Consider the following 26,650-nt stretch of genomic DNA (forward strand, 5'->3'; position numbering starts at 1 on the left):
TTTGTTGTCTTCTACTAAGCTTTTTATGTCAACTCTGGTGCTTGTTGTGATACTTTCTAGCTTTGAGGTCATCTCAAGCAAGACTTTAGCTAGTTCCTTAACAGTACCCAGCGGTTTGTCCACAAGCACCTGTCCAAGTGATTTCAGCAGATTTTCACCCATTTACAAGTTTCCTACAACAGAGCAGCAATGCAGTGACCAAGTACAACGCGTTGTACTTGTTCTGCCGCTTTGCCGGTGTTTTCATCACTGTAGCACACGATGGTGGTGGCATGCAAAACAAGGTCACAACGAAAAAAGAAAACTCTGCAAGAAGAGATGACGCCGACTCTACAACAGAAGGGAAAATGGCGTCGAAGGCGCAGTGGAGCGAAGAAAGAAGATAGCGACATTCGGTGACGCTGCGATCGCCCCCACTAATTGACGACAATGGCGATGCCTCTCAGGTTTTGGTTACGCTCCAGTGGTGCCAGCACTGCTTTACCACACTTTCGTGTAGTGGCAGCTGTCAGCATTTGTCCGAATTAAGCGGTGCGGGGCCAAATTATGACGAATTACCACAGGTTTGGTCCCATGACTAACATGCACTTTGGCCGGGACCAATAGAGCCCCCAGTATTATTAGCATTTCCGAACGAGTTAATGAGCTTTCACTGTAGCACTATTCCATGCATGTAAAGAAGAGAAAAGTTTGAGGTGCAGTTGGCTGCAGTCTGGCAGCGATGCATAAATTTAAGTGGGAGGATTTGGAACGAATAGTGCTTACCTGCAAAGCAGACAGCTATTAGTTGTGTGCTCAAGATGCACTGCTGCCAAACTGCAAGCCTGGTCGTCGATCCGTCGCTTTTCTAAGCCAGCTGTGCTGTCCTGCTGCCCTCTTGTGGTAGAGAAGGCGCCAAGGGAACCACGTAGATGTCCGATAAGAGTGTTGCAAGGTCGGGACGATGTAGCTCCTCAATCTTATAGGCGTCACACCACGTTTTCCATGTGCAGCAAATCCAGCGACGAAAATGATCAGCTGCAAAGAAGATAGCTATTAGTTGTGTGCTCAAGATGCACTGCTGCTGAAGTGCAAGCCTGGTCGTCGATCCACCACTTTTCTAAGCCAGCTGTGCTGTCCTGCTGCCCTCATAAGGTAGAAAAGGCACCAAGGGAACCACGTAGGTGTCCAATAAGAGCGTTGCAAGGCCAGGGCGATGTAGCTCCTCAATCTTGTAGGCGTTACATCACTATTTCCACGTGCGGCTAGTCCAGCGACGAGAACGATCAGCTGCAAAGCAAATAGCTGTTGTGTGTTCAAGATGCACTGCTGCCAAACTGCCTTTCTTTCTTTCATCAGAGGCAGTCAGCTACAACCACCGTAAAATTTAGTATCCCACAACAGTCAGTTCTCAGCCCTCTCTTTTTCATTATCTTCATTGTCTACCAGCTGGCCTCTCGCCTTTTTGACGAAGACTGCCGTCTATCGGTGTATTCATTACCGTGAATGACAATCTTTCCTGCAAGATAACCTTAACACAGTAATTATGTGCACCTATCCCTGGCAGATGTGACACTGAACACGTCTAAGTGCAAATTATAGCAGGTTCATTGCAAGTATTCGAATGTCTTGAAAAATTATAGACCAATCAGCTTACTGTCCGTTGCCTACAAAGTATTTACTAAGGTAATCGCAAATAGAATCAGGAGCACCTTAAACTTCTGTCAACCAAAGGACCAGGCAGGATTCCGTAAAGGCTACTCAACAATAGACCATATTCACACTATCATTCAGGTGATAGAGAAATGTGCGGAATATAGCCAACCCTTATATATAGCTTTCATTGATTACGAGAAAGCGTTTGATTCTGTCGAAACCTCAGCAGCCATGGAGGCATTGCGGAATCAGGGTGTAGACGAGCCGTATGTAAAAATACTGAAAGATATCTATAGGGGCTCCACAGCCACCGTAGCCCTCCATAAAGAAAGCAACAAAATCCCAATAAAGAAAGGCGTCAGGCATGGAGATACGATCTCTCCAATGCCATTCACAGTGTGTTTACAGGAGGTATTCAGAGACCTGGATTAGGAAGAATTGGGGATAAGAGTTAATGGAGAATACCTTAGTAACTTGAGATTCGCTGATGATATTGCCTTGCTTAGTAACTCAGGGGACCAATTACAAGGCATGCTCACTGACCTGGAGACGCAAAGCAGAAGGGTGGGTCTAAAAATTAATCTGCAGAAAACTAAAGTAATGTTTAACAGTCTCTGAAGAGAACAGCAGTTTACGATAGGTAGCGAGGCACTGGAAGCGGTAAGGGAATACATCTACTTATGGCAGGTAGTGACCGCGGATCCGGATCATGAGACAGAAATAATCAGAAGAATAAGAATGGGCTGGGCTGCGTTTGGCAGGCATTCTCAGATCATGAACAGCAAGTTGCCATTATCCTTCAAAAGGAAAGTGTATAACAGCTGTGTGTTACCAGTACTCACATATGGGGCAGAAACCTGGAGGCTTACGAAAAGGGTTCTGCTGAAATTGAGGACGACGCAACGAGCTATGGAAAGAAGAATGATGGGTGTAACGTTAAGGGATAAGAAAAGAGCAGGTTGGGTGAGGGAACAAACGCGAGTTAATGACATCTTAGTTGAAATTAAAGAAAAGAAATGGGCATGGGCAGGACATGTAATGAGGAGGGAAGATAACTGATGGTCACTAAGGGTTATTGACTGGATTCCAAGGGAAGGGAAGCATAGCTGGGCGCAGCAGAAAGTTAGGTGGGCGGATGAGATTAAGAAGTTTTAAGGGACAGCATGGCCACAATTAGTACATGACCGGGGTAGTTGGAGAAGTATGGGAGAGGCCTTTGGCCTGCAGTGGGCTTAACCAGGCTGCTGGTGGTGGTGGTGGTGATGATGATGATGATGATTCGAATGTCGACTTTCAGTATTGCCTAAACTCAAAGTAATTGAACAGGTGAAATTGTATCAGTACCTTGATGTCAAAATAAATAGTTCTAATGTGATAACGCGTTAAAAATAGTCAATGATGCTCTAAAAACAATTGGTTTATCAGGAGATCCATTTCGCTAGTGAGGTTATTTAATATGTTTTGCGCAAACTGAACTCGAATATACATCTGCAATCTTGTTCTCTTGATCAAATTCCTTGCTTTGGGATCAGTACAAAATTGTGCAGCTCAAGTTACGACCGTTTCACTAATGCTACAAACGACACATCAATCTTTGGCCATACTCTTCTGAGCTGGAACGTAAACTTGCACCTTTATCTAGAGAGACAGTAGTAAACTGTGGCATCAATGACTGACCTGTGCCTTGAAACGAGGCAGCACCCCATTGTAATCACCTCCTGCCTTGCGTATCTTGACCAGCACCTCGCCAAACTGGTAGCCACCCACACTGAAACCATGCACCACCAGACGGCTGTAGTTGGGGTGGTTCACCAGAAAGTCTAGCAGCCGCTTGGCCACCACCTTCAAAGACAATGCACACGCCATCACACTGTAAATGAAAAGTGGACTGAATGAAGCACTCGACATGCATTGAATGTGACAGGACCAGCATAATCAGAGCTTATCAATGCTAAGGCTGCCCAAGGCACCATAACAAAAGAAAACTACAACGTCACCGCCCACATAAGGAAAGAAATAAAGACAGCGGACCTGTGTGGCCTTGCAGAAATAGTCCCCCCCTTTTCATTAAATGTCAACTTGGTGTGAGGTAGCATTTTTTTAGATACTGGAAAAACATACGGTCGAGTGCGCCTCTACAACGAAATAATTCTGTCTCAGTTTTATTGCCAGGTGTTCAACGCACGACCTTTACAAACAAGTGACTTGTATAATGAATGATTTCTGAGCCCTCAAACACTTCATCATAAAGACGTTCGACTATAGTGACTGTTTTAATTGACCTACACATCACCAATAACCTCGCCCTTATTTTCACAAAACAAACTTGGTGCCTGATTTAGTTCCTCGAGGACACTGGGGAAACCTACTACTGTAGATGTATCATGTACATTACCATGTACATATTTAAAATGATATGTACTCATATGCTTCACTTGCCGTGTTTATGAGGCACATTTCTTTGTCAAATTGACTGTGGTTTCTTTTACTGTGTCCCCCGATATTTGACTGTTGAAATAGAAAGCTCACTTGATTTGATTTGTTTCGTGGAATGCATGAGGATAGGCAAAGAAAAAGTATTAATTACAGTCAAACCCGGATATATTGAATTTCAAAGGGATCACAAAAAAGTATGATATACAGGCAATTCGATATATTGTAACCAACAGTTACAACAGCCGTTTCTAAGAAAACTTTATCTGGATAAACCTGTGCCTGTCAACTCAACAGACTGCACACTCAACAAAAATGTCCCTCGAGTTTTGCTTCTTCGAACATTGTTGTCTTCTTTGTCACCTGCTGTCGCGTGCCAGTCTTCTGATTCTCAAGCACAAGCCAGCCGCCTGTCAGCACGTGGTGTGGGTATGTGCTGCACAGCGTTGCCTTGCGGTACCTTGCTTGTGGTGTGGCCGCTCTTTGGTACACAGCTAGGATGTGGCAGGCGTCTTTTCCATCTTGTAATGCTAGCGGCAATATAATATTGTTGCGGCACATTACGGCATCTCCGATATTAGGTCACTTTGATCCATCTGCACCAACTCAAGTTCGCACAGACGCCAGTAGCCATGACATAGGTGCTGTTCTCGCCCAAAAGCAAAATGTAGTCTAGCACGTAAGTGCCTACGCCAGCCACCTCTTGGCCCCTTCAAAGCAGAATTTTTCTATTACTGACCATGAGCGCCTCGCTCTGGTGTAGGCAGTGGCTAAATTTCACCCTTACTTGTTTGGCCACCCATTTTCTGTCACCAAAGACTACCATGTCCTGTGCTGGCTATTGCCATTGAAAGATCCGACTGGCTGCCTTGGTAACTGGGCACTCGGACTTCAGGGGTATTTTTTTACTGTGATGTACAAGTCCGGCCACTTATATCTGAACACCAACTGCTTGTCTCATCATCCCGTCGATCCTGCTGACGATGATGGACAAGATGCCGACACTTGCCTTCTGGCCATTTCTGACTTTCGCGACATCGTTACTAAGCAGCGAAAGAGCGACTGTCTCTGGACGATCATTGGGCGCTTGACATCTGGACAATCAGACCACTCGACCAGAATGTTTGAGCTCCATGATGACATCCTTTACCCACACAACATCAACTCTGATGGACCAGATTTACTTTTAGTTGTCTGTCGTCTCCATTGTACTGTTCTTGCCAAGCTTCACGACGCACCTGCTGCCGAACACCTTGGCGCCTCCTGCACTTATAACAGAGTTGGCATACTGAAGTATGACAGATTATTGGCGTACTAAAGTGAAACAATATCGAGGAAACATATCCTACTTTAACCAATACCAGGAGCACAGAAACAAAGCCTTGGCAGCAATGAGAATACAGAAGCTTTATTACAGCAACCAGATCAATGCGTCATCTCACAATCTGAAAAAATTATGGGCTACTATAAACTCTATTATTAAACCTACAGTTTCAAAACGAATTCTTCCATCGATAGCTACGGGATGCGATGCTTCATTAGTAGGTGAAGAATTTAATCATCGCTTTTGTGCGGTTGGAACCCAACTTCTTTTTGGCATGCAAAGTAGGTTCGAGCCATCTTTGCTTTTGAGAAACTACTGGCCAATAGAATAAGAAAATTTCTATATAAAAATAACATCCTTTCCCCGCGTCAACACGGCTTTCAGAAGTCCCGATCGATACGGCTATTCTGTCGTTAACTAATGTAATCAATGAAGCCTTGAACAACAATGAAATATCAGTAGGAGTATTTTTAGATATAAGAAAGGCATTTGATACTGTCGACTATCGCATATTATTCATGAAACTGGAAAGACTTGAATTTCGAGGCATTTTCTTAGACTTTTTAAAAAGCTATCTCGGTAACCGTAAACAAGCAGTGGTCATCGATGAGCACACCTCAAGTCTCTCTCACATTACTGTGGGTGTACCACAAGGATCGGTACTTGGGCCAATATTATCTACAATATACATAAATGACCTTCCGGACGGCCTAAATGAAGCACATGCCTTCATGTATGCTGATGACACAGCTCTTGTGGTCAGTAGCAAATCTTTAAATAAGGCTGTTAAAACAATCAACTATGAACTTCAATATATTAGCAAATGATTTGAAAGTAATCGACTTTCCTTAAATACAAATAAAACTAAATTTGTTATTTTTATGTCCCCGTTTAAGAAAAAGCCTTTTGAGGAGCCATGTCGCATTACGATTGGCCGTGATGAAACTGAAAAAGTCAACTCAATGCTCTATATTTAGGGGTGACCCTTGATTCCGCTCTGAACTGGAAGCCTCATATTGATAGACTGTGTGGTAAGGTCTCTTCCGCATGCTTCGTACTTACGAAGGCGCGGAGTAATTTCAGTTTCGAAATGTTGAGAACCTTGTATTTTTGTCTCGTTCATTCTCACTTAGCCTACGGCATTGAATCCTGGGGATACAAAACATACATACAAACATACAAAACATACTTGGAGCCTGTAGTACGGCTTCAGAAGAGAGCTTTGTGGATAATCAACTACGCTAGCTTTACTACACCGTCAAGAAATCTTTTTCTTGCGAACAAAGTCATTTCATTATCGCACCTGCGAGATTACTGCCTTGCCTTATTAGTGTGCTCGATAATGAGATGCAACACGCCATTGCCTGCCCATATCTTCAATAAATTGACAGTTAACAGTCGCTCAGCCTTCCTCGAGAAATTTCTCGTGCTGATATCTCACAACCAGTAAGGCCAGCAACGCATACATTATATAGGTGTCAAAATATGGAACTCGCTTCCTGCAAACATTAAGCAGTCAGCAAATTTTAATACTACTGTAAAAGAATTCTTTCCGATCTAAACTGATTAGTCTTTAACGAAAGTTATAATGATGTCAACAACTGGATACAGCGTTGCTGTTATGCTTTTTTATTGTTTCTGTGTACGTATGTGTTCATGGATGTATAGTAACGTAAGTGTCAATGCCAATGTACCCTTGTTCTTACTCGACACACCGTGCATCAAATGTATATATAGCATATCAGTGTACATTCTTGCTGCGTTGAGTAAATAATAATTACATGTTATCGTTCTGTAAATGGCTAAAGTCACAAATGTTCAACCAATTCTTTTTGTGTAACCGTTTCATGTATTCTTATCGCTAGCATGTATGTGTGCGGGCTGCTGTGGGAGGGAGGCCATGGGTCTTGACTCGGATATGTGCTGCCTCACTGGTGGTACGGGGCTCCTGTTGTGGGTGACACTTAGCACTTTGGACAGAAACTAAGCCTTTTCGCTTCTGGGTGCAGATGGCTGTGTCGTAGGCATGCGGGGAATGGCACGCGCCCGAGCTGGCAGGGACCGTGGCTTTTTCCCTCCTGCAGGGGTCTGCACCTTAGTTTAGTGGTTTTTGTTTGGTTACATTTCCTTCTTTCTTTTTTTCTTTTTTTTCTGTTTTGTTTGTTTGATCCAAAACAAATGATTGTGCTCGTGTCTGAATCGTTTACTTTTCTTTGTATAACTGCATGGATGCATAACTAGCCTATGGCTAAGGATCCAGACGGTGTCGCATACCAGTTTTGATTATTTGAATAACATTACTGTTGTTGTTGTTAACAAGAGTTGGACATCGCTTCTTCAGGCCAGGCTTTTACCACTCTGTGTGAGGTTACATTGCAAATTGCAACCTCTGCCAGCATCAAAAGATGCCATGTGCGCAACCTGCTGGCCACCTTCACACAATCGATGTTCCCACGGAGCCTTTCTTCCGTGTCCGCATGGACCTTCTTGGCCCCTTCCCTACATCCATAAAAGCGAACAAGTGGATAACCGTTGCCACAGACTATTCAACGCGCTATGCCATTACACGTGCCCTGCCCACCAGCTGCGCTACAGATGTAGCAGAGTTTTTACTTCAAGATGTGATTCTTCACCATGGCGCACCAAGGTAGCTGATGAGCGCTCTTGGCCACTACTTCCTGTCCCAAGTTGTCAAAGACATACTCCATTCCTGGTTCAATGACACAAACTCGCAACCGCTTATCACTCACAAACCAACGGACTCGATTGGGACAGCACTTTGCCCCTATGTGACATTTAAATACAATTCATCACGTCATGATACCACGAGCTTTTGCCTTTCAACCTCTTGTTTGGTCGCCATCCCACTCTGCCTTCAGACACCTTACTACCTTCGGTGTCACAATGTACCACGGAATACACCCATGATGCTATTGGTCGGGCTCGCATGGCTCGCCAGATTGCCTGTGATCGACTTACAGCGGCTCAGGTGTCACAAAAGACTCACTACAACAGACAGCACCACAACTTTCAGTTCACTCCCGGAAATCTGCTTCTTCTGTGGACTCCAAGTCGCCACGTCGGCCTGTCCAAAAAACTGCTGTCGCGCTATACTGGGCCCTACCAGGTATCGCGATGATTAGGTCACTTAATTTACGAAATCACCCCTGTTGAAGACACACCACCCTCATCCCAGCTATGAACTGACATTGTCCAAGTGTCCCGTTCGAAACCATACTGCTCATTTAGTTCGCTATCATTCTAACAAGCGCCGGGATGGCGCTATAGCCCCCGAGGGTTATGTTACAGTGCATTTGAACAGGATCGTCCGCGCAAGAGAAACACAAAAAGGAAGTGGTAGACTGTATGCTGGAGCTGTGACCTCTGACACTTGAAAAAACCAGCGAAAAAAATTGAGACGCAAACATGACAGAACACAACAGTGTTCTCTGTCACAACAATTTTTTTTCTGGTTTTCTCTGCCAGCATGAACCAACTGGCCCAGCAAACAGCACTTTTACAAAGCTGTGACCTTTGTACCAGCCTGTGCGATTACCACAAACTTTTCCCCATGTAAATAGTTGTACATAGATTTGTGCATGGGGCTTCCTCTTCGAAACGATATAATAGGCCCTGAGGCAAACGGCAGCTTACTGATTGGTGCATCCTAAGGCCGCTAAGTTATTGAACGGAACTCGTAAGAAAACGGCATGCACAGTTTATTTCCATGTTTTTTAGAGAATGTTTTTTGTGCAAACCTCCAAGAACCATGCATAAAGACATTCCACAATTTTCTTGTGGGCAGGAGCGCACACACGACAGGCTCCCAATCTTGTATGGTCAGAGGCTTGTAGCTTTAGTTCCTTATTGTTCTTCAGAAGCATGCTCAATGTGCTGTGTGAGATGCCAAAGTCGTCTGCTACCGTGGACTTCTCAGCTGCCTTAAGATGTTGGATCACTTTCAACTTCATTACAAAGCCCAAGTTGATTCTTTTCTTTACACTTGCAGTGGCCATCGCTTGCAGAAAAGGGCACCACGAGTAGGCACTCAACCCACACAACAATGCCACGAAAATCAGAAAGAAGGAATGTTGATGTTCGATGCAGCACAAGAGCTAGCTGAACAGCTTGAAGGGGCTCAACCGCACACACAAGGTGTGCAAGTAACAAGAAGCAAGGAGCATACCAGAAAAAAGGAAGTTACAGTGATGTTTTACTTTTTGAATACGGGTGACACGCAAGCGCATGGGTCGCCGCAATGCTTCGCCTCGTTTCTCCTTCCCCTCTTCTCTTAACATCCCCTAGATTTTCCTCTAGGTGGCGTTTCTTTGCTGTGCACTCCCCTGTGCTTTCCCCAGTCAGAATTCTCTTCCCTACCTTCAGGCACCACGCCAAGCACGTTGTCAGTCGTATGCGAATAACACTCTTTTGCAATGGCTATTTGTGCAGTTACCGTATGTTGTAATCACAGTAAATGCAGCTTGAGGAAGGACTCGGCGAAAATGAACTTTTTTCTGCTTCCTAAGGTTGTGGAATGGCAAGACGAATGAACAAAAGCACTTAGCTTGACGTATGAGGCATGCCGGTCACAAGGGCGATCTCCCAAACACTCGACTGTGCGGCATCCACTTCACAACAGGTAAGCCTGTGCTATTATTACATAAGGCGCACTTAACACTGGGTTAGAATCACATTCGCTTGCATTTGTAGGGAGACCGTCCAAGATCTATGAAGAAACGACCCCGGACTGGGCGCCAACGCTTTTGCTAGGCTACAAAGCAGACTGAAGGCACCGCATGCTACGAGCGTGCTGCAAGGCTACAGTCCAAACGAACAACTCCTGAGATCGACGTGGAGAATGCTGCATGGGCAAGAGCTTCTGGAGTCACTGCAATGCCACCCGAAAACAACTGCAATGGCGGTGACAACGACGACGACGGCACATACGCAGAAGACAGCCCGTCACTGCCGCGAGCCGAACGTGAACTCCAGGCTCCTGAAAATGAATCAGGTCAGTATTGCTTCTTTGTTGAAGTCACAAAGGTAGATCTCATTCACTCTGGATTTTTGTTTGGTGTGTTTACATCACTGTCATAAAATGTCTGTGTGCTGGTGAACCGTTCTGCTTTGATCCCTAGGTTTGCACAGTTAATTTCAGGAGTTGCTACACAGACAGAGATGACCATGACAGGCATTACAGCATTGGAGCAACAGTGCATTACACTAAATGATAACCTGTATGCCCTGCGTGCCCAAACTGACCAACTGGAGAGAACTGAAACAGCGTTCAGAGAGAGTAAAGCCAAGGTCGCCTACTACACAGGGATGGCAAACTTTGATATTCTGTATGGCCTATCTAAAGTTGTGGAGTGCTATATCCCACACAGTGTAAACAACAGTCCATCAATGTTTCAAAAGTTCATTCTGTTTCTGATGAAGCTGAACCTGATCTTGTACAACACTGACCTTGGCTTCAGCAGAGATTTAGAGCTTCAAAGGCGACAGTGTTGCACATTTTTGATGAGTGGTTGTATGTTGCAGACTGTCGATTGAAGCCATATATTTCATGGCCGGACCGAGTCTCACTGCAGCAGACAATGCCGCAGGCTTTATTTTTATTCCTTTGGTGCAAATGTGGCAACAGTCATTGACTGTTCTGAAATAAAAATAGAGCGGTCATCATCATATGAGGCAAGAAGTGAGACACGGTTGCAATACAAGCAGAGTAACACTGCTAATTTTCTTATTGGAATTGCTCTTCAAGGTGTTGTCACCTTCATTTCGGAGAGTTGGGGAGGACACTGCAGTGATAAGCATATTACAGAACATTGTGGCATTGTCAATAGCCTGCATGCTGGTGATGTTGTGCTTGATGACAGAGGCTTCAATACGTACCTCTGAGAGTTTCCATTGCGTGCGGTTGCATGTTTCAGCATACACAAAAGGCAAAAAACAACTGTTGGCAGAAGAAGTCTTGAGCACCAGAAAACTTGTAAATGTGCATATTCATGTGGAGAGAGTGACTGGGCTCATAAGGAATAAGTTCATCATCTTGAAAGGCATTCTCCCCATTTGAGTATGATGCCCACCGAGGTGATGGTACACTGCCACACGATAGAAGTGTCACTGTATGCTGTGCTTTGCCCAATCCGTGTCCATTAATTGTAGCAGAGCCAAGGGAAGCCAACGGTGCAGTGGCTTTACACACCTCAGAGCTTCATTAGTGTGTAAAGCTTTCACAAGCCTTTGCTCGTGCTATACCATTCAATACTGTTGTCGTTTGTTCTCGTGCAGTTTTTTTTTTTTCATTGAAACATTAGTTGCACTTCTATCAACATGTATGGCGGAGGTTGAACATTTGTTATGAATAGAGAGATAAGGCTACATTATTATGTAGTGCTACAAGCTCACAAGAGCCTTGCCGTTTGTCGAACAAATAGCCCCCCCCCCCCCCCCAGCATGCTTCCGTAAGTAAACCACACTTGTTTTGGATCTTGTACACTTGTTTATTCACTAATTGAACTGATTACTGGTTATTCGAGAGATGAGTCCAACAGAATAACACATGAATGCCAAGCAAACTAGTTCTCTTTATCTTGCTTGTATTGTGGACAGTGCCACTTCATTGCCTTTGGTGCCCGTGCGATTCCCACACATAAAAAATCATCATCATCATCAGCCTGTTTTATGTCCACTGCGGGACGAAAGCCTCTCCCTGCGATCTCCAATTACACCTGTCCTGCACCAACCGATTTCAACTGACGCCCGTGAATTTCCTAATTTCATCGCTCCATCTAGTCTTCCACCATCCTCGACTGCATTATCCTTCTCTTGGTACCCATTCTGTAGCCCTAATGGTCCAATGGTTATCTAACCAGTGCATTACAGGACCTGCCCAGCTCCATTTTTTCTCTTGATGTCAATTAGAACATTGTCTATACCAGTTTGTTCTCTGATCCAAACCACTCTCTTTCTGTCTCTTAACGTTATGCTTAGCAATCTTCGTTCCATCACTCTTTGCGCGGTTCTTGACTTGTTCTCAAGCTTCTTTGTCAGTCTCCAAGTCTCTGCCCCATATGTCAGCACTGGTAAAATGCACTGATTGTACACGTTCCTTTTCAATAATAATGGTAAGCTTCCCGTCAGGAGTTTACGATTACATGAAAAGCAGATGAAAAATGCAACCACTTAAATGTGCACAATGGGTTGTCGCATGCCATCATCTTCCCTGTCTCTGGTCCTTGACAGAAGCAGTAAACATCTGTTGGTGGCAATGCCTTTTCTGGGGCTCTCTGCTGCTGTGTGAAAAACTTGCTGAACAGCACAGGAAGAATTGCTCTAACGAAAAATTCCCTTGCAGTTGCAAACATCTGGTTACAGAAATGTTCACCTCTCAATTTTTCTTTATGTGGAAGAGGTTCGGAGTTCAGACAATAAAGTCACAATAGCCAACTTTGCATTGAGTCATCTGGGCTTGAACTTGGTAGTAATACTCGTGCTGCTTAGGAAGCTGCAGAGTTCCATTTATGTCTGTCAAACATGACCTAGCCTCAGTAAATGAGGTGGCATTATGCAGCAAATAGGAAATTTTAACTTCAGCTAAGCCTTTTCCACAGCATGAGCATAAAATCACGGCATCTGGTGTTGCTCCAGTAAATGGAGATATGAGGCACTGAGTTTCAGCTATACAACACTTAAAACTGTCATGCTTTTGCTTGTGCTGATTTTCATAGGTTTTCAGTGCATCCCGTTTATGCTCCAAACCCCAGGCAATGGCAGGAGTCTTTAGCGATTTTTCTGGGTATCATATTAATTTCATAATGACAGGCTAGGAACTTGAAATCAAGAGTTCGACAAAAACTCATCTAGTCGGGATTGCTCATAGTCAAGGGTAAAACGGATGCCAACCAAAAACGTTAAAAGAAAAGAAACCAAGACATTTCGGCTCCCATATGGGGGCCTTGTTTACAATTAAAGTAAGTGAAAGGGGGAGATCATTATGTACGTGTGAATAGATGGCACAGACAGCGGGCATAAACGGAAGGAAGGCTGCCATCACTGCGGTTCAGCGTGGTAGACTCGAGATGCAAACGCAGGGTTAGATTGCTTTCAGTGGCTAGCATATGTGCCTTACCCCAGTCAATATCATGTCCTTCTGTTACAGAATGCTCAGCAAGAATGTTAGAAGAAATTTTTGTTTTTTGACATCATGACAGTGTTCCTTGATGTGCCCTTGAAAGTTGCCTATCTTGCCGATGTAGATGTAACTACAGGAATGTTACACTGCACAAGGAATGTTGTACACAGCACCTGGGTACCTTTCTTTCGAAAGCTTGTCTTTGACATATACAAGCACGTCTTTCAGCTTCTTTTTGCTGGTGCATGTGCAACATGCACATCAAAAGAACGAAGCATACAGGCTAAGACTTCACTAGTACCGGGAGCATAAGGTATCGCAGCACGTTTACAAGGAGCAAATGTGGTGGAAGAAGCACTAGGCGGGCGGGATAGATGGCGCTGCACTGAAGCCAAAAATGTAGTAGGATAGCTGTTGCATGAAAGTTCAAGATGAATGGCTTCCAAATCTTTGTTTAGGTATTTAGGAGAACTGCAGGTTTGTTGCGAATGTTGTATGAGTGATGCGGCAACGGAGTGTTCGTTGCAAGCACGATGAATTGACATGAAGTTCAAGTAGGGTGCCGTGTGCATAAGTTTTCGGAACACCTTTAAAAATGTCCTGTTCCTCCCCCTTGCACCATAACATTCAGAAAAGGCAAGCGATGATCCTCGTCCAATTCAACCATAAACTTTATGGCATGTTCTATCAAGTTTAAATGCGATAAAAGAAAAAGCATCTAGGGCATCCTTCTTTATCACACAAAAGCAGTTATCCACATATCTAAGAAATATTCTTGGTTGTGGCACGAACATCGCTGGAGCCCGGCATTCTACTGCTTCCGTCGTTAGGCTTGCAGCGGTGATCGACAGGGAGGCTAGGATTATCTAGAGCTGTTCGGCAGACGGCTTTCATTACAAATGCTGTCACTCTACCCGCTTGGTAAAGGTACCAGTCAGGTGAATTGTTCTTGTTTTTAGTTTTTGATTCAATCAACTTCACTGTTTCGTTGGTGACGTGAAGTGTGCTCAAAAACTGGTTGGCCTTGTCAACGAGGGTGTCGAGTCTATCTGCCAAAGCATCATCCATATACAAATTTCGAAGATGTGCTTGATGTCTGGGCACCGGTTCCTTGAAGCCAGTGGAATGGCCAGGCAGCATAGAAAGAATTGCAGGAACAACACCACTTTTTTGAAGACACTGCATAGGTGTTCAATTTATTCTGGTGAGGCTGGTGGCACACAAAATCTTGGTTTTATCGCTTTCTTGTTTGTGGGGGTGCTCTCAATCCTATCATCAAGCTGTCATTCTTTTTCTTTGACAGATGCAAAATTAACGTCTTTCAATCTTTTGAACTGAACCTAAGTAGAGAGCCAAATGTTGCTCTTTTGAGTGCAGCTAACAGAGTTGTTCCTCATTCTCACGCCCGTGTCAACGGCAAACAAACTGGCACCAACATGCGAGCAAGCTTCTCCCTCACCCGCCATGCATGTAAAGTGTGTAGTCAACACATTACCACTGTCTTTACAAAGAATTCACACTTTAAGTGGACGTTCGCCGAGTCGTGAGTTGTTCACCTGCAAAGCCGTTCAAGGGAAAACTAAACTGTTGAGATCAAAACATATATCATGTACACAATGCACAGATATCCAAAAAAAGCATAGCAAGCATGCACACTGTGCATTCTCCCTTCTAAAGCCAATCAAGGAAAAATGAAAGTGTTTATTTAAAAACATACATGATGTATACAATGCAGATATATCCAAATAAAGCAGAGCAAGCACGCACTGCATTCTCCCAGCCGCAAAATACTCGCGCAAGCTGCAATGTTTTGTTTAAAGATTTTCTGACCCTAGCACATGAACCCTGGTTTTGCATGATTGTTAAACGGACAGTATCAGTTGGTTTCCTCTCTGCACCAAGCTCCAATCTTGCGTGTCTCCTGCACACACCACTGACTAACCAGGGAATGCCTCTGAATGTCCTACACAAAATGCAGGGCTGAAAACGGGGGCTCCAGCTTACCTCTCCCAGTAGAAGCACCTTTTCTCCTTGCAGCCACTTCGCCAACAGTGTTTTTACCCAACCGCTTGTGAAGTATTTGTGGGATTCAAGCGATTTATAAGCCTTCATATTGTCCAGTGTTGCAAAGCTTGAAGAGAAAACCAAGTAGTTGACAACATCTCTGTGCGAGAACTTGGGGAAAGCGCTGATGTCCATCATCGTATTCACACCCCATCGCAACGCGTACAGGTCCACATCGTCACACAGTTTTACTTTTTCTTGATATCATGCATGCACTGACCCAATCAGTCCTGCGTAATATGCCTCATTAAACACAAGTCTACTGTAAACGGGCAGCATTTATTGCGAGGAGCAGTGACATCTGCTTAGAAAATGCAGTGAGACAGCAACACTACAGTGCACAACATCAGCCAACGCAAGTGCGGCGCGCGCTGTGCTCCAACATGGCACAGACGCAGCAGCGCGGGCGGATGTGACATCACGTGCAAAAGTAAGGACAGTAGTTTTAGCAGCCGTACGAACTTTTTTAAACATTCACTTACTAACTAAATTAACAAGCATGGTGTTATGTGCACACAAGCAAACGTGAACACATCTCACTCAATGACCGTGGAAACTTTTTATGAGAATGTGCGGTATCACACATCAGAATGTGCAATAGCAGGTGCGAACAAATTGACTTTTGTGCGGCCTCTCCCTTCAATGGGAATGAAGCGACGAGAACTCAGCACAGTACGCGTAGGTGCTTAGACTGTCTCCATCGCAGATCGCTTTCAAGATAGAGGCCACACGGTCGTGCCTATGCAGCAGCAACCGGAGTAGAACGTCTGTCTTGTTTGCACCCAGTCCTGCATGCAAGTCTTGAGAACATGCATGCTTGATGCAGCCCGATTTCCACCCGTCTCCATACGCATGATCGCTTTACTTTTAATTGAAGCATCGTGATGAGTACTTGGCATGTCTTCATAGTCGGCACTTCCATGCTGACAGAGCAAATGCAGAAAATGGGAAGAGGGATGGTGGAACAACCTAAGCATACGTACTACAGCACATGGAGGAAGCTACGGCAGCTAAACTTGAAGCGCATACAAGGAAGCTATTTTGAAATGCTGATGGCGATATGGTAACACAGATTTATGGTCGTACTCAATCCTAATGCGCACACAATTTTTGGACCTGTTTTATCGGGAAAAAGTGTGCGTTAGATTCGAGTAAATACGGTATGCTTTAGAACATGTGCAGGCGACAGAAGAATTCAATTGTGGAGCAGCAGATGTAATTACCTAAACGTTTTGTACTTAATAACTAGCAAATATCTAAAAACAACCAGTGCATCCAAGAACATTCAATTCAATTCTTTTATTTTTGAAGTGCCCATGAACAGCTACTATAAGCCTTGGTAAAGGTGCACTAGTGAATTGAGAAAGAAGGAAAGCAAGAAACAAAGCACTCAATGTGATAGCAATAAAAGAAGATTGATCGAGAACAAGAACAGAAATTATTCAATGAGCACACTTTGAGGTTTAAGATGTCAAGATAATCAAGCAAGGCTGCATAACACCATTAGAGGTAGACCTCAATTTAACCCTTTGTTGGACAGCGAGACACACTTGTCCCCCTTTTCATTTCATGTTCACAGCACTGTAGCTCGATAACAAAACTTGCGCTGTCATATATGGGCCACTAGCTCAATCTATCGAATATAATAGAACATTCTGTATGCATTTTTGTGGCAATGCCGCTAGATGAAAGCATGCTACGAGTAGTTGTTTTTGTTTTTTCCCATGCATGTTTCATCAGAGTTTCAAATTTTTTTATGCTTGTGAGCTACATTCAAGCAAGAAGAAATGTCTGGCGAGTAAATCTTGTCTAACAGCAATATTTCATTATGTTTAAGCATGTATAGATAAACAGAATGTGTTTTATGAAAAGCAATGCGATTCACCTGTTGCACGTTAAGCTTAGTGTAGCGATCGCGTGGTGGCCATTCAATCTGTACTGATTTTTTCTTTTTTTCTAAAGGCAAGAAGAAACGTATCTCACGGTTGAAGAAACAATTAAGGAGTCATTCTGGAAAATGGCAGAAAATGCTAACATAGTGATGATGAGGATTTTGAGCACACTTAAGATGAGGTTTCGGAACCACTAGCCGATGAGTACAGCGAGAATGAAAGTGATCTCAAGGAACAAGCTCCTGATGGCTGCTCAAGCATGCAGAAAAAAAGACAGTGTCCACAATATGCACGTAAAATGAAAAAAAAAGGAAAAACGCTGTTTCGAAACCAGATGCTGAAGGCGATTCCGAAGAGCTTCACTGAGATACGTCGATAGTTAGCATGCTTATGCCCATGAATCACACCTCCCAGAGGCTTAGCCAGATGAGCACTGTCCTTGGCGCATTCTCTTCCATTTCGATAATGAGGTGTAGGACCATATTGTCGAGCAGACACACCTCTACGTTAAGCAGACACAGCGAAAGGGATGGGTGCCATTGACACGCGACGACCTAGAAGCTTGTATGAGAATGCTGATCCTTGTGAGCATCTCACCACAGGCATAACTTCAAACGTACCCGTGTTCTGACAGCTTACTTTATGTCAAAGAAATTGTCCAAGTTATATGACATACAAGCAATTTCAAATGTTGTTGTTGTTTTCATCATGTATGCAATTCTCTTTCCTTTTTTTCTTTTTATATTTTCTTGTTGTATTCGGTGATCTTTACCACGGTGTTCTATATTGCCTTCCCCCCCTAATTGTGTTTGACATATCCTGTTGTAACCCCCCCCCCCCCCCCCTATGTAATGCCCATAAGGGCCTTTAGGGTATCTGAATAAAAAATGATATGCAATTGTTTTCATCTGAACACCACCACAATGCCAAGCTATGGTGACAAAGAGTTTGATCACACACATAAAATGCGTCCACTGATCAACATGATTCAGGCCGAATACAGCTCATCAACACATCCTGCAGTTGACGAGAGCGTGATTTTGTTCAAAGTATGCTAAAGCATGAAGCAATATGAAGCCTAAGATAAAGAGAGTCCTCTTGACCACACATTAGGGGAGCATATTGTTCTAAAGAAGGATCAAGAATATTGTTCTAACACTAGCAGATGGTGTCGTGCCTGCCGAGTCTCAGTTGTTTTTCAATAACTTTTTTTACCTCCGAAAGCTGTTGCCAGAATTGCGAGACATGGGCATTTTTTCCTGCGGAACTTTCCATACAAAGATGAGCTTTCGCCTGAGGTGAAAGTTGACAACAAGATGGACAAGTAATAATACTTCTGGCAAAGAAACCAAGACATCATTGCCTACCAGTGGAAGGACACAGAGAATGACCAACTGATGCCACGAACCACCACGAACTAGAAGGTTGCGTCGATGTTCATGATGGAAGAAGTGTTTCCAATAGATGTGTGCTGGAATCGATTAGTAAGAAAGCAACGGATCCATGACACTGCGAGAGGGTCGAGACCGAGGCATGAAAGTTTAGCCAAAAGCCACTGATGGGGAAAACAGTCAAATACTTTGGCGAAGTCTAGATATATGACGTCACGTTGAAGTGATGAGAGTCTAAGTTCAGGTGAAGTTCAGTAATAAATTCAAAAAGCTGTGCATCGCATGACAAACCAAGCCGGAAACCGTGCTGATTGTGAAAAAAGAAGGAATGATCACCGAGATGACATGCTATTTGCGAATATATTATATGTTCTGGGAGTTTACAGGGAATACTCGTTAGGCAAATGATGATGGGCGATAGTTGGAAGGATCAGAGTGGCTGCCTGACTTATATTCGGGTACCACTACCGGTATATAAGGTAGTGGTACCGGTATATATATAAGGTGAAGTTCAGTAATAAATTCAAAAAGCGGTGTATTGCATGACAAACCAGGCCGGAAACCGTGCAGATTGTGAAAAAAGAAGGAATGATCACCGAGATGACATGCTATTTGCGAATATATTATATGTTCTAGGAGTTTACAGGGAATACTCGTTAGGAAAATGGGGCGATAGTTGGAAGGATCAGAGTGGTTGCCTGACTTACATACCGGCACCACTGCCGGTATATAAGGTAGTGGTACCGGTTCACTTCCAGTCATTTGGAAGTGAACTATCAGTAATGGACTGGGTAAAAATTATTTGTAATATTAGACTGGAAATTGCTTTCGTACCTTTTAGTATTTTAGAAGTGATGTTATCTGGCCCGAGGGCACTAGAAATCTTTAGGTTTTCAATAAGTTTCATAATGCCTTGAGAATTAAATGTAATGGGAAACGTGAGGGGAAAACTGTGGCTGGGCAAATCGAAGTCCTTCAGTGCAGGCTCACAAGTGAAAACAGAAGAAAAATATGCGTTAATTACGTCTGACCGCTAATCAAGCGGCACGTTTGAACAATCAGGATAAGTCAAGGAAATTTTATTGGAGCTATTGTTTGGTTTCAGAATATTCCAAAATTTCTTGGGGTTGACACGTATGATGTTAGGCAAATCGTGGTGGAAGAACTTTTTGGATTGTCTCAAAGTGCTAGTGTATTTCCGCAGGCATTTGAAGTACTTGTCCCACTTTGAATAAGATTTAGAGCGTTTTGCATCACGAAACAGACGTTTTTCCTTCCCGACAGCCTCCGAAGTGTGTTAGAAAACCAGGGTTTTCCTAAATCACCGCGAGTGCGAACAAGAGGCACATGTCTCTCAACAAGCCATAATAATTTATTCTTAAATAGCAACCGGTTTTCATCTACTGTACGAGAAGGAGCAGTCTCACGAAAAAAATTTGAAAAAGTGTTCAGTTCAGTGTTAATTTTGCTAAAATCTGCTTTGTTGTAGTCCCTAATGTGTTTGATCGAGGGCTGTCTGAAAGGAACTGCGATGCAGAGATTAAATAGCAGTAATTTGTGGTTGCTTAGACCAGCAATGGATGCAGCGATGTTATTATTTTGGGGTTAGAAACAAGGACAAGGTCTAGAATGTTCTCCCTTCTGGGTTGCCATATTAACCATCTGAGTAAAGCTGAATGTAAGTAAGGATTGTGTCAGGAAAATCTTTGGATTGCCGGTTATGTGCCTCTAGATCTGCCCAGTTAATGTCCGGAAAATTAAAATCGTCACAGAGCATAAAATTCGCAGACCAGAAGCGTGAGTAAAGATTTGCTAGTACAGAATTTAGTTCATGGTTGAAAGAAACATCACAGTCAGAAGCGCGATAACAATCAATAATCACAGTCATACTTGACCGAAGTGATATATTTACACAAAAAATTTCCTGTTGACAGTTCAATTCGGTGACATATGAAGGAACACTTTCTTTCACAAAAATCAAAATGCCACCTCCCCTGCGCCCCAACCTGTCAAGGCTGTGAACAGCATATGTTTCGCTATCATTTAGTAGCTCGTGGTCAGCAATATTTGGATGAAGCCAAAATTCCGTAAGTATAGCAAAGTCAGTATTGTTCTTTCAAAATATATTCTAGGGCGTCTTTCTTAGGCAGATAACTATGCATGTGTGACATATTTTGATAAACAGGGACAGTAATCGAGGCGAGGCAGGTATGGGGGGGGGGGGGGGGGAAGAGGGACGCGCATGCCTGGAGAGACGCAGTGACCGCTTTGCCCTCAATTCAACTAGTCTACAATCAAATTCAGCATTGTACGTGAATTGCTTGCCATCAAGCAGCAGCCTGTCAAAGCAAAGTTTAAATGATCTGCCGTTCTGTTGTCCATGAAGATAAAGTTTCCTTCGCGCCTGTCGAACTCTGGCTGAGTAGTCCTCGCGAATCGAAAAATTCGTGCCCTTGAGCTTAGAAGCCACTGCAAGAATTCTCTATTTATTTTTAAATCTTGCATATTTTACAATAGGCCTAGTTTTGTTCTGCTGGTAGTGACCAAGTCGGTGTGCACGCTCCAAGTCGTCTGCACTAACGGATAAACCGAGTTTCTCGGAGCAGAATGATACTATTTTTGTCTGAGACTCAAGCCAAGTATCACCCTTCGTGTCTTGAATTCCACAAAAAAAGTAAGTTTGAACGACGCAGGCGATTTTCTGCATCATCGCATTTTTCGGTAAGAACCTTGACTTCAGTGGAAAGTTTTGTAAGGCTACCATTCACGTCCGCCTTTAAACCTATTTCGTTTGACTGAGTCGACTGGACAATCTTCTCCAGGGCATCAACACGAGCCAAAAGGCTGGTCACAAGAGTCTCGTTGCCATTCTGTGATGCTCAGATTAAAGAAAGTTCAGACAGAACAGTGCTTTGTGATGTTTCTATGCGAGATATGGCCTTTGAAATAGTTTCTATGGACGGCGGTGAAATGTCATCTGGTCCTGGGTTTAATCCTACGAGATCCCGACAGCAACAGGAGCAGAATAATTGTTTTAGCATTGATGTATAGAGTTAACATTTCACACAACAGCCCACAACAAGTTCCAATAACACAAGGAGGGCACGACACCGCAAGAAAACAGCGATTTCCAGAGCGAACACAAGCCGCGTTCGGAAGGTAACTGACCTGCATCAAGAAGGGGATTTTTGTGACCCCTGTAGTTGCAGTGGCGTGCCCCAACTGGCTCCAGTCCAGTGGTGCAATATGTAGTCGATGCGGCTGTCCCTCGTGCATAGTTGCACGATGTTGCCAGACGAAAAACCGGACTGTGGCAAGGAACGGCTTGTGTGAGGTGACTTGTGAAGAATCGTTCAGGGCCATGGGTAGCATCTGGGTGGGTGCACTTTGGTGATAAGCCAGAAACATGTTGCTGCTGTGGAAGCTCAGCCGAAGCGACAATATGAACCACAGGACGAGAACCTGCGTCAAGAAGGGGATTTTTGTGACCACTGTCGTTGCGGTGGCGTGCCCCAACTGGCCCCAGTCCAGTGGTGCAATGTGTAGTCGATGCGGCTGTCCTTCGTGCATAGTTGCACGATGTTGCCAGACGAAAAACCGGACTGTGGCAAGGAACGGCTTGTGTGAGGTGACTTGTGAAGAATCGTTCAGGGCCATGGGTAGCATCTGGGTGGGTGCACTTTGGTGATAAGCCAGAAACATGTTGCTGCTGTGGAAGCTCAGCCGAAGTGACAATATGAACCACAGGACGAGAACCTGCGTCAAGAAGGGGATTTTTGTGACCACTGTCGTTGCGGTGGCGTGCCCCAACTGGCCCCAGTACAGTGGTGCAATGTGTAGTCGATGCGGCTGTCCTTCGTGCATAGTTGCACGATGTTGCCAGACGAAAAACCGGACTGTGGCAAGGAACGGCTTGTGTGAGATGACTTGTGAAGAATCGTTCAGGGCCATGGGTAGCATCTGGGTGGGTGCACTTTGGTGACAAGCCAGAAACATGTTGGTGCTGTGGAAGCTCAGCCAAAGCGACAATATGAACCACAGGACGAGAACCTGCGTCAAGAAGGGGATTTTTGTGACCACTGTCATTGCGGTGGCGTGCCCCAGGTAAACCTTGCAGAAGTCGAAGCACCAGACAATGCCATCCATGAACCGTTAAAAAGTTTGGCCTGCATTCCTTAAGCCGAAAGGCATCCATAGAAATTTGAACATTCCAAATGGCGTTGTTATTGCAGTCTTGGGAACACCCTCTGGTGCTACAGGTATCTGATGATATGCTCTCACCAGATCTATTTTTGAGAAGATGGTAGCACCATGCGGATCAGAAGGTTGCGTGTTCGAATCACGTCCGGGTCACCAATGTTGGAACGCACTGCTAGGCTGAGCTAAGCGAGTATAAGCAACTACGTGTCCCAAACAACAACTGAACTTTTATTCCCTCCGAAGCTCACGAAGAAAAGTCACGTGGTTCCTTGAGCATGTGCTCTTGGAATTGCGCACGGAGGCGCCATTTCGCGGCGTTACAAGTACTAACATATGCGGCAGAAATTTTTGAGGTTAACAAAGAAGCTTGAGAAGAATTTGAGGATGGCGCAACAAGTAATGGAATGGAAAGTGCTAGGCATAACTTTAAGTGGGCTCGGTGGCACCACAAGGCGCACGATGCTAACTTTCGTGCTCTACTATGTACAGGCATTCCTGGGACCCGGTTTGCGCGGTGATGCCTCCTTTCCGGCTCCCTTCGGACACACTGCATCTGTGACATCGACAGCATTGTATCAAGTTGGCCTGGCCCCTGTTGCAACCATATCGCTCTTGCGGTTTGACTCGGCAACGCCCAACGTGATCCATCTTGATAAATGTTTCGGCAATCCAGCGACTCCAGCGACCTCCGAGGAACTGCATAAATTGGGACAACGCCTGCTACCACCCTTTAGTGGGCTCGGTGGCACCGCAAGGCGCACGATGCGAACTTTCGTGCTCTACTGGGCACAGGTTGGTGAAAAATATCATCTTACGAAGTGTTTTAGAACCAGCTGTACATGCCTGGTGGTGTTGCCGAGCCCTGCCTGTTTGTGGTCATGTTGTATGAATGTGTCTCGCATGGTTCACTTATTCCTAATTATGTGTGGCGACATAGAGGAAAACCCAGGTCCTGATTCTGATGTAAAGGGTAATCTTGATCCTGATTCTGATGCTCTGCAACAGATTTTACATACCGTCACAGAAATTAAGGCTTCCCAAACTGAACTTCAAATCGGTATGCAGGGCGTCCAAACACGGCTGTCTCTCATTGAGAACACGCTTGCAACACTCAAAGACTGCAAAGAAAAAGTTGAAAAGTGTGAAACAACTGTTAGTGCGGTTCAAAAGCAATTCGCACATTTATACAGTAAAATGGTCGACTTAGAGAACAGAAGCCGACGGAACAATATTGTGATACAGTCGCCGACCGATTTTCCGGACTCCAAAAATTCGGACATGCCCGATTATTCGGTCAGCTTCGCGGCACCGCCATTCTCCCCATAGACCATAATGTATAACAACTGCCGAAAGTTTGGACACCTTGCAACCTCTCGTCTGATTTTTCGGACACTCCTTTAGCTAACTCGGTCGAGAGCACCATGCACCGACTCTGACCGGTGCATGGTTCGACTTGCTGAACGCCATTTTTATTTTGAACGGAGCTTCCTTGCTGCCCCACGAAGTGGCGCTACTAGAAATCCCCGCTCATCATCATCGTTTCTGCCTGGTTAGATAGAGCGGCTCTGCAGCAGTTCCGGTTTCAGCTTAGTAAGCCATGTCAAGACAATCCAGCAGCTGATTTGTTTCCTCGCGCAAGACGCTGCGAGCAGGCCGCGTTTTTCGTTTGTGCGACTGGTGTCGGCACGGTGGTGTTTGCTTTGTGTGCTGTGTCGAGGTTTCGGTGATCCAACGCGGCATACGTAAACATCGCGTCAAGGGTCTAATGGCGCCGACAGTGCCCGCGCAGACTGCGCTGGGGAATGCCGGCAAGCGGGTGCCGGGAGGCCTAAGATTTGTCGCCTTCCGATGTGCTCCCTACTGACGCGGAAAATGTTCTGCCGAGACCTGCGCAGTGGTGGCATTGCGATTCCGGACACCGTCTCATTTGACAGTTTCATAGGTGATGACACTGCTGTATTGACATGGGCACGTTGCAAGTGCTAGGCGGCGCCCTGTCTTTCCGACCCCTAGCGCCATCTGACGAATAGTTGCGCGAATGTGGTAGGATTACTCACGGCGTCAGCAACCCGCGATGCGTGTTTGGCGTCCTGTCAAATGGTAGCGATGGCGCGAAACAGCGTGCCGATATTAATTTTAACCGGGTTTCAGGAATTACACGATCTTCATAACTTTTTTCGTGAAAGAACTTAGAGAAAGGAAGTCGTCTAATTGAAGTGGGGCACGTCTACGACGTGAGGGAAGTGTTGAACTCGCACTGATCGGAAGTGACTGCTAGGTTTATTCCGCAAACGAAAAATAATGCACCAGCGAAATGCGTGAAGCTCAGCGTAAGTTACTTCGTTATCTACGGTGTGGACCTATGAAATTATAGGCAACATTGATTCTTGAAGATCGGCGACAGCAGACATATCCTAGCGGGGAGCTGCGATTGCCGAGCTGGCATCGCAGGGAAGTGCAAGGACGCCGCGGTAGTTTCCCTGTACATACAGGACGCCAAATACGAATGCAAAACAACTCATCCAAGAACGTGGGGCATACGAACGACTCGTAAGACCTACCAGAGGTATTCTAACGTTGTTCTCCCCAAACACAAAAAAAGGGGATGAACTTACCAGTTGTGTTAGACTACGCTGGGAAAATATTTTCGCCCAAGTTACTGGAAGTGTGATACTTTTATGTTGCGATTTTTCAGTGCGTGCAAAGGAGGTTCCAATAAACCACGTTGTCAAAAATTTTGGTGGTCCCAACTGCCCCTTCGTTGATATGCTGGGCGCAGAAGGGTGTGTGCCAGCTCAGCCGGCTGCAACCCCTCCTCAAATCTCTCAGCAAGCCCTAGCGCTGTTTGAATGGGAGAGGATTGGGAAAAAGTTCCACAGCTTTACTGCGTTACAGTGTGGGAACAAACTACTTTGTTTGCTGCATATCCTGTCGCACTGCAGGCAGTGGCGTAGCAAAGGGGGGGGGGGGGTGCAAGGGACCAGGGGGGGGGTGTCATATACGTCTGGAGACACACGGAAATTGTTGATATCCTCGCCTTCCTCGAATAAACCCGGGGGAGGGGGGGGGGCACAGAAGACCTATGGGCCCCGGGTGCCAGACGACCTAGCTACGCCACTGGCTGCATGTGTCCCGTTGCTGCCATCATTGCTGTAAAAGCAAAGAATTCAGCGTTATAACGCACTTGGCATAACGCCGGAACATAAAACAGCTTATGCCGTCGGACGAGCGCTATCCAGTGTTGACGCCGTTCTGCTTCATACGGTCGGCTTGGAAACCTGTAAAACTTTGTTCCTCGTGAGTTGGTGTACGTGCTGTTGCAGCCCACTACTCAAAAGCTCGGGTTGCACTGCGGCATTGCTCAGAAAAGGCAACAGCTACGCGCGAAACAGTGCACATACAGGCGTTCCGAAAGCAAGCGGGCCGGTCGTATCCTGCCGGTTCCGCGCTCGCCGCCGCGAGGGGCGCCCTAGTAGGCGCGGGAACTACGTTCGCAACCTGCCTATGCGCATAACTCGACGACGGCAAGATCATTCGTTAGGTTTCTGCTGCACCGCCGGACGATGACTCCGAG

General features: G+C 45.0%; 1 protein-coding gene across 4 annotated transcripts in view; it reads right to left on the minus strand.

Annotated features, from left to right (window-relative positions):
* The window catches only part of l(2)k09913 (transmembrane protein 53-like lethal (2) k09913), a 200,202-nt gene that overhangs the window by 71,115 nt on the left and 102,437 nt on the right, over positions 1 to 26,650 (minus strand). For 2 of the 4 annotated variants that reach the window (XM_075691104.1, XM_075691105.1), the window contains one exon: positions 3,313 to 3,477. The exons of 1 other annotated variant lie outside the window; for it this stretch is intronic. In XM_075691104.1, coding sequence (XP_075547219.1) covers positions 3,313 to 3,477 — 165 coding nt within the window. Of the gene's footprint in view, positions 1 to 765; positions 1,018 to 3,312; positions 3,478 to 26,650 lie in introns of all 4 variants that reach the window. One more of the 4 variants, XM_075691107.1, reaches the window with a different exon arrangement.

Source organism: Dermacentor variabilis, chromosome 4 (genome assembly GCF_050947875.1).
Source record: "Dermacentor variabilis isolate Ectoservices chromosome 4, ASM5094787v1, whole genome shotgun sequence".
In the NCBI taxonomy this organism is placed as follows: Eukaryota; Metazoa; Arthropoda; class Arachnida; order Ixodida; family Ixodidae; genus Dermacentor; species Dermacentor variabilis.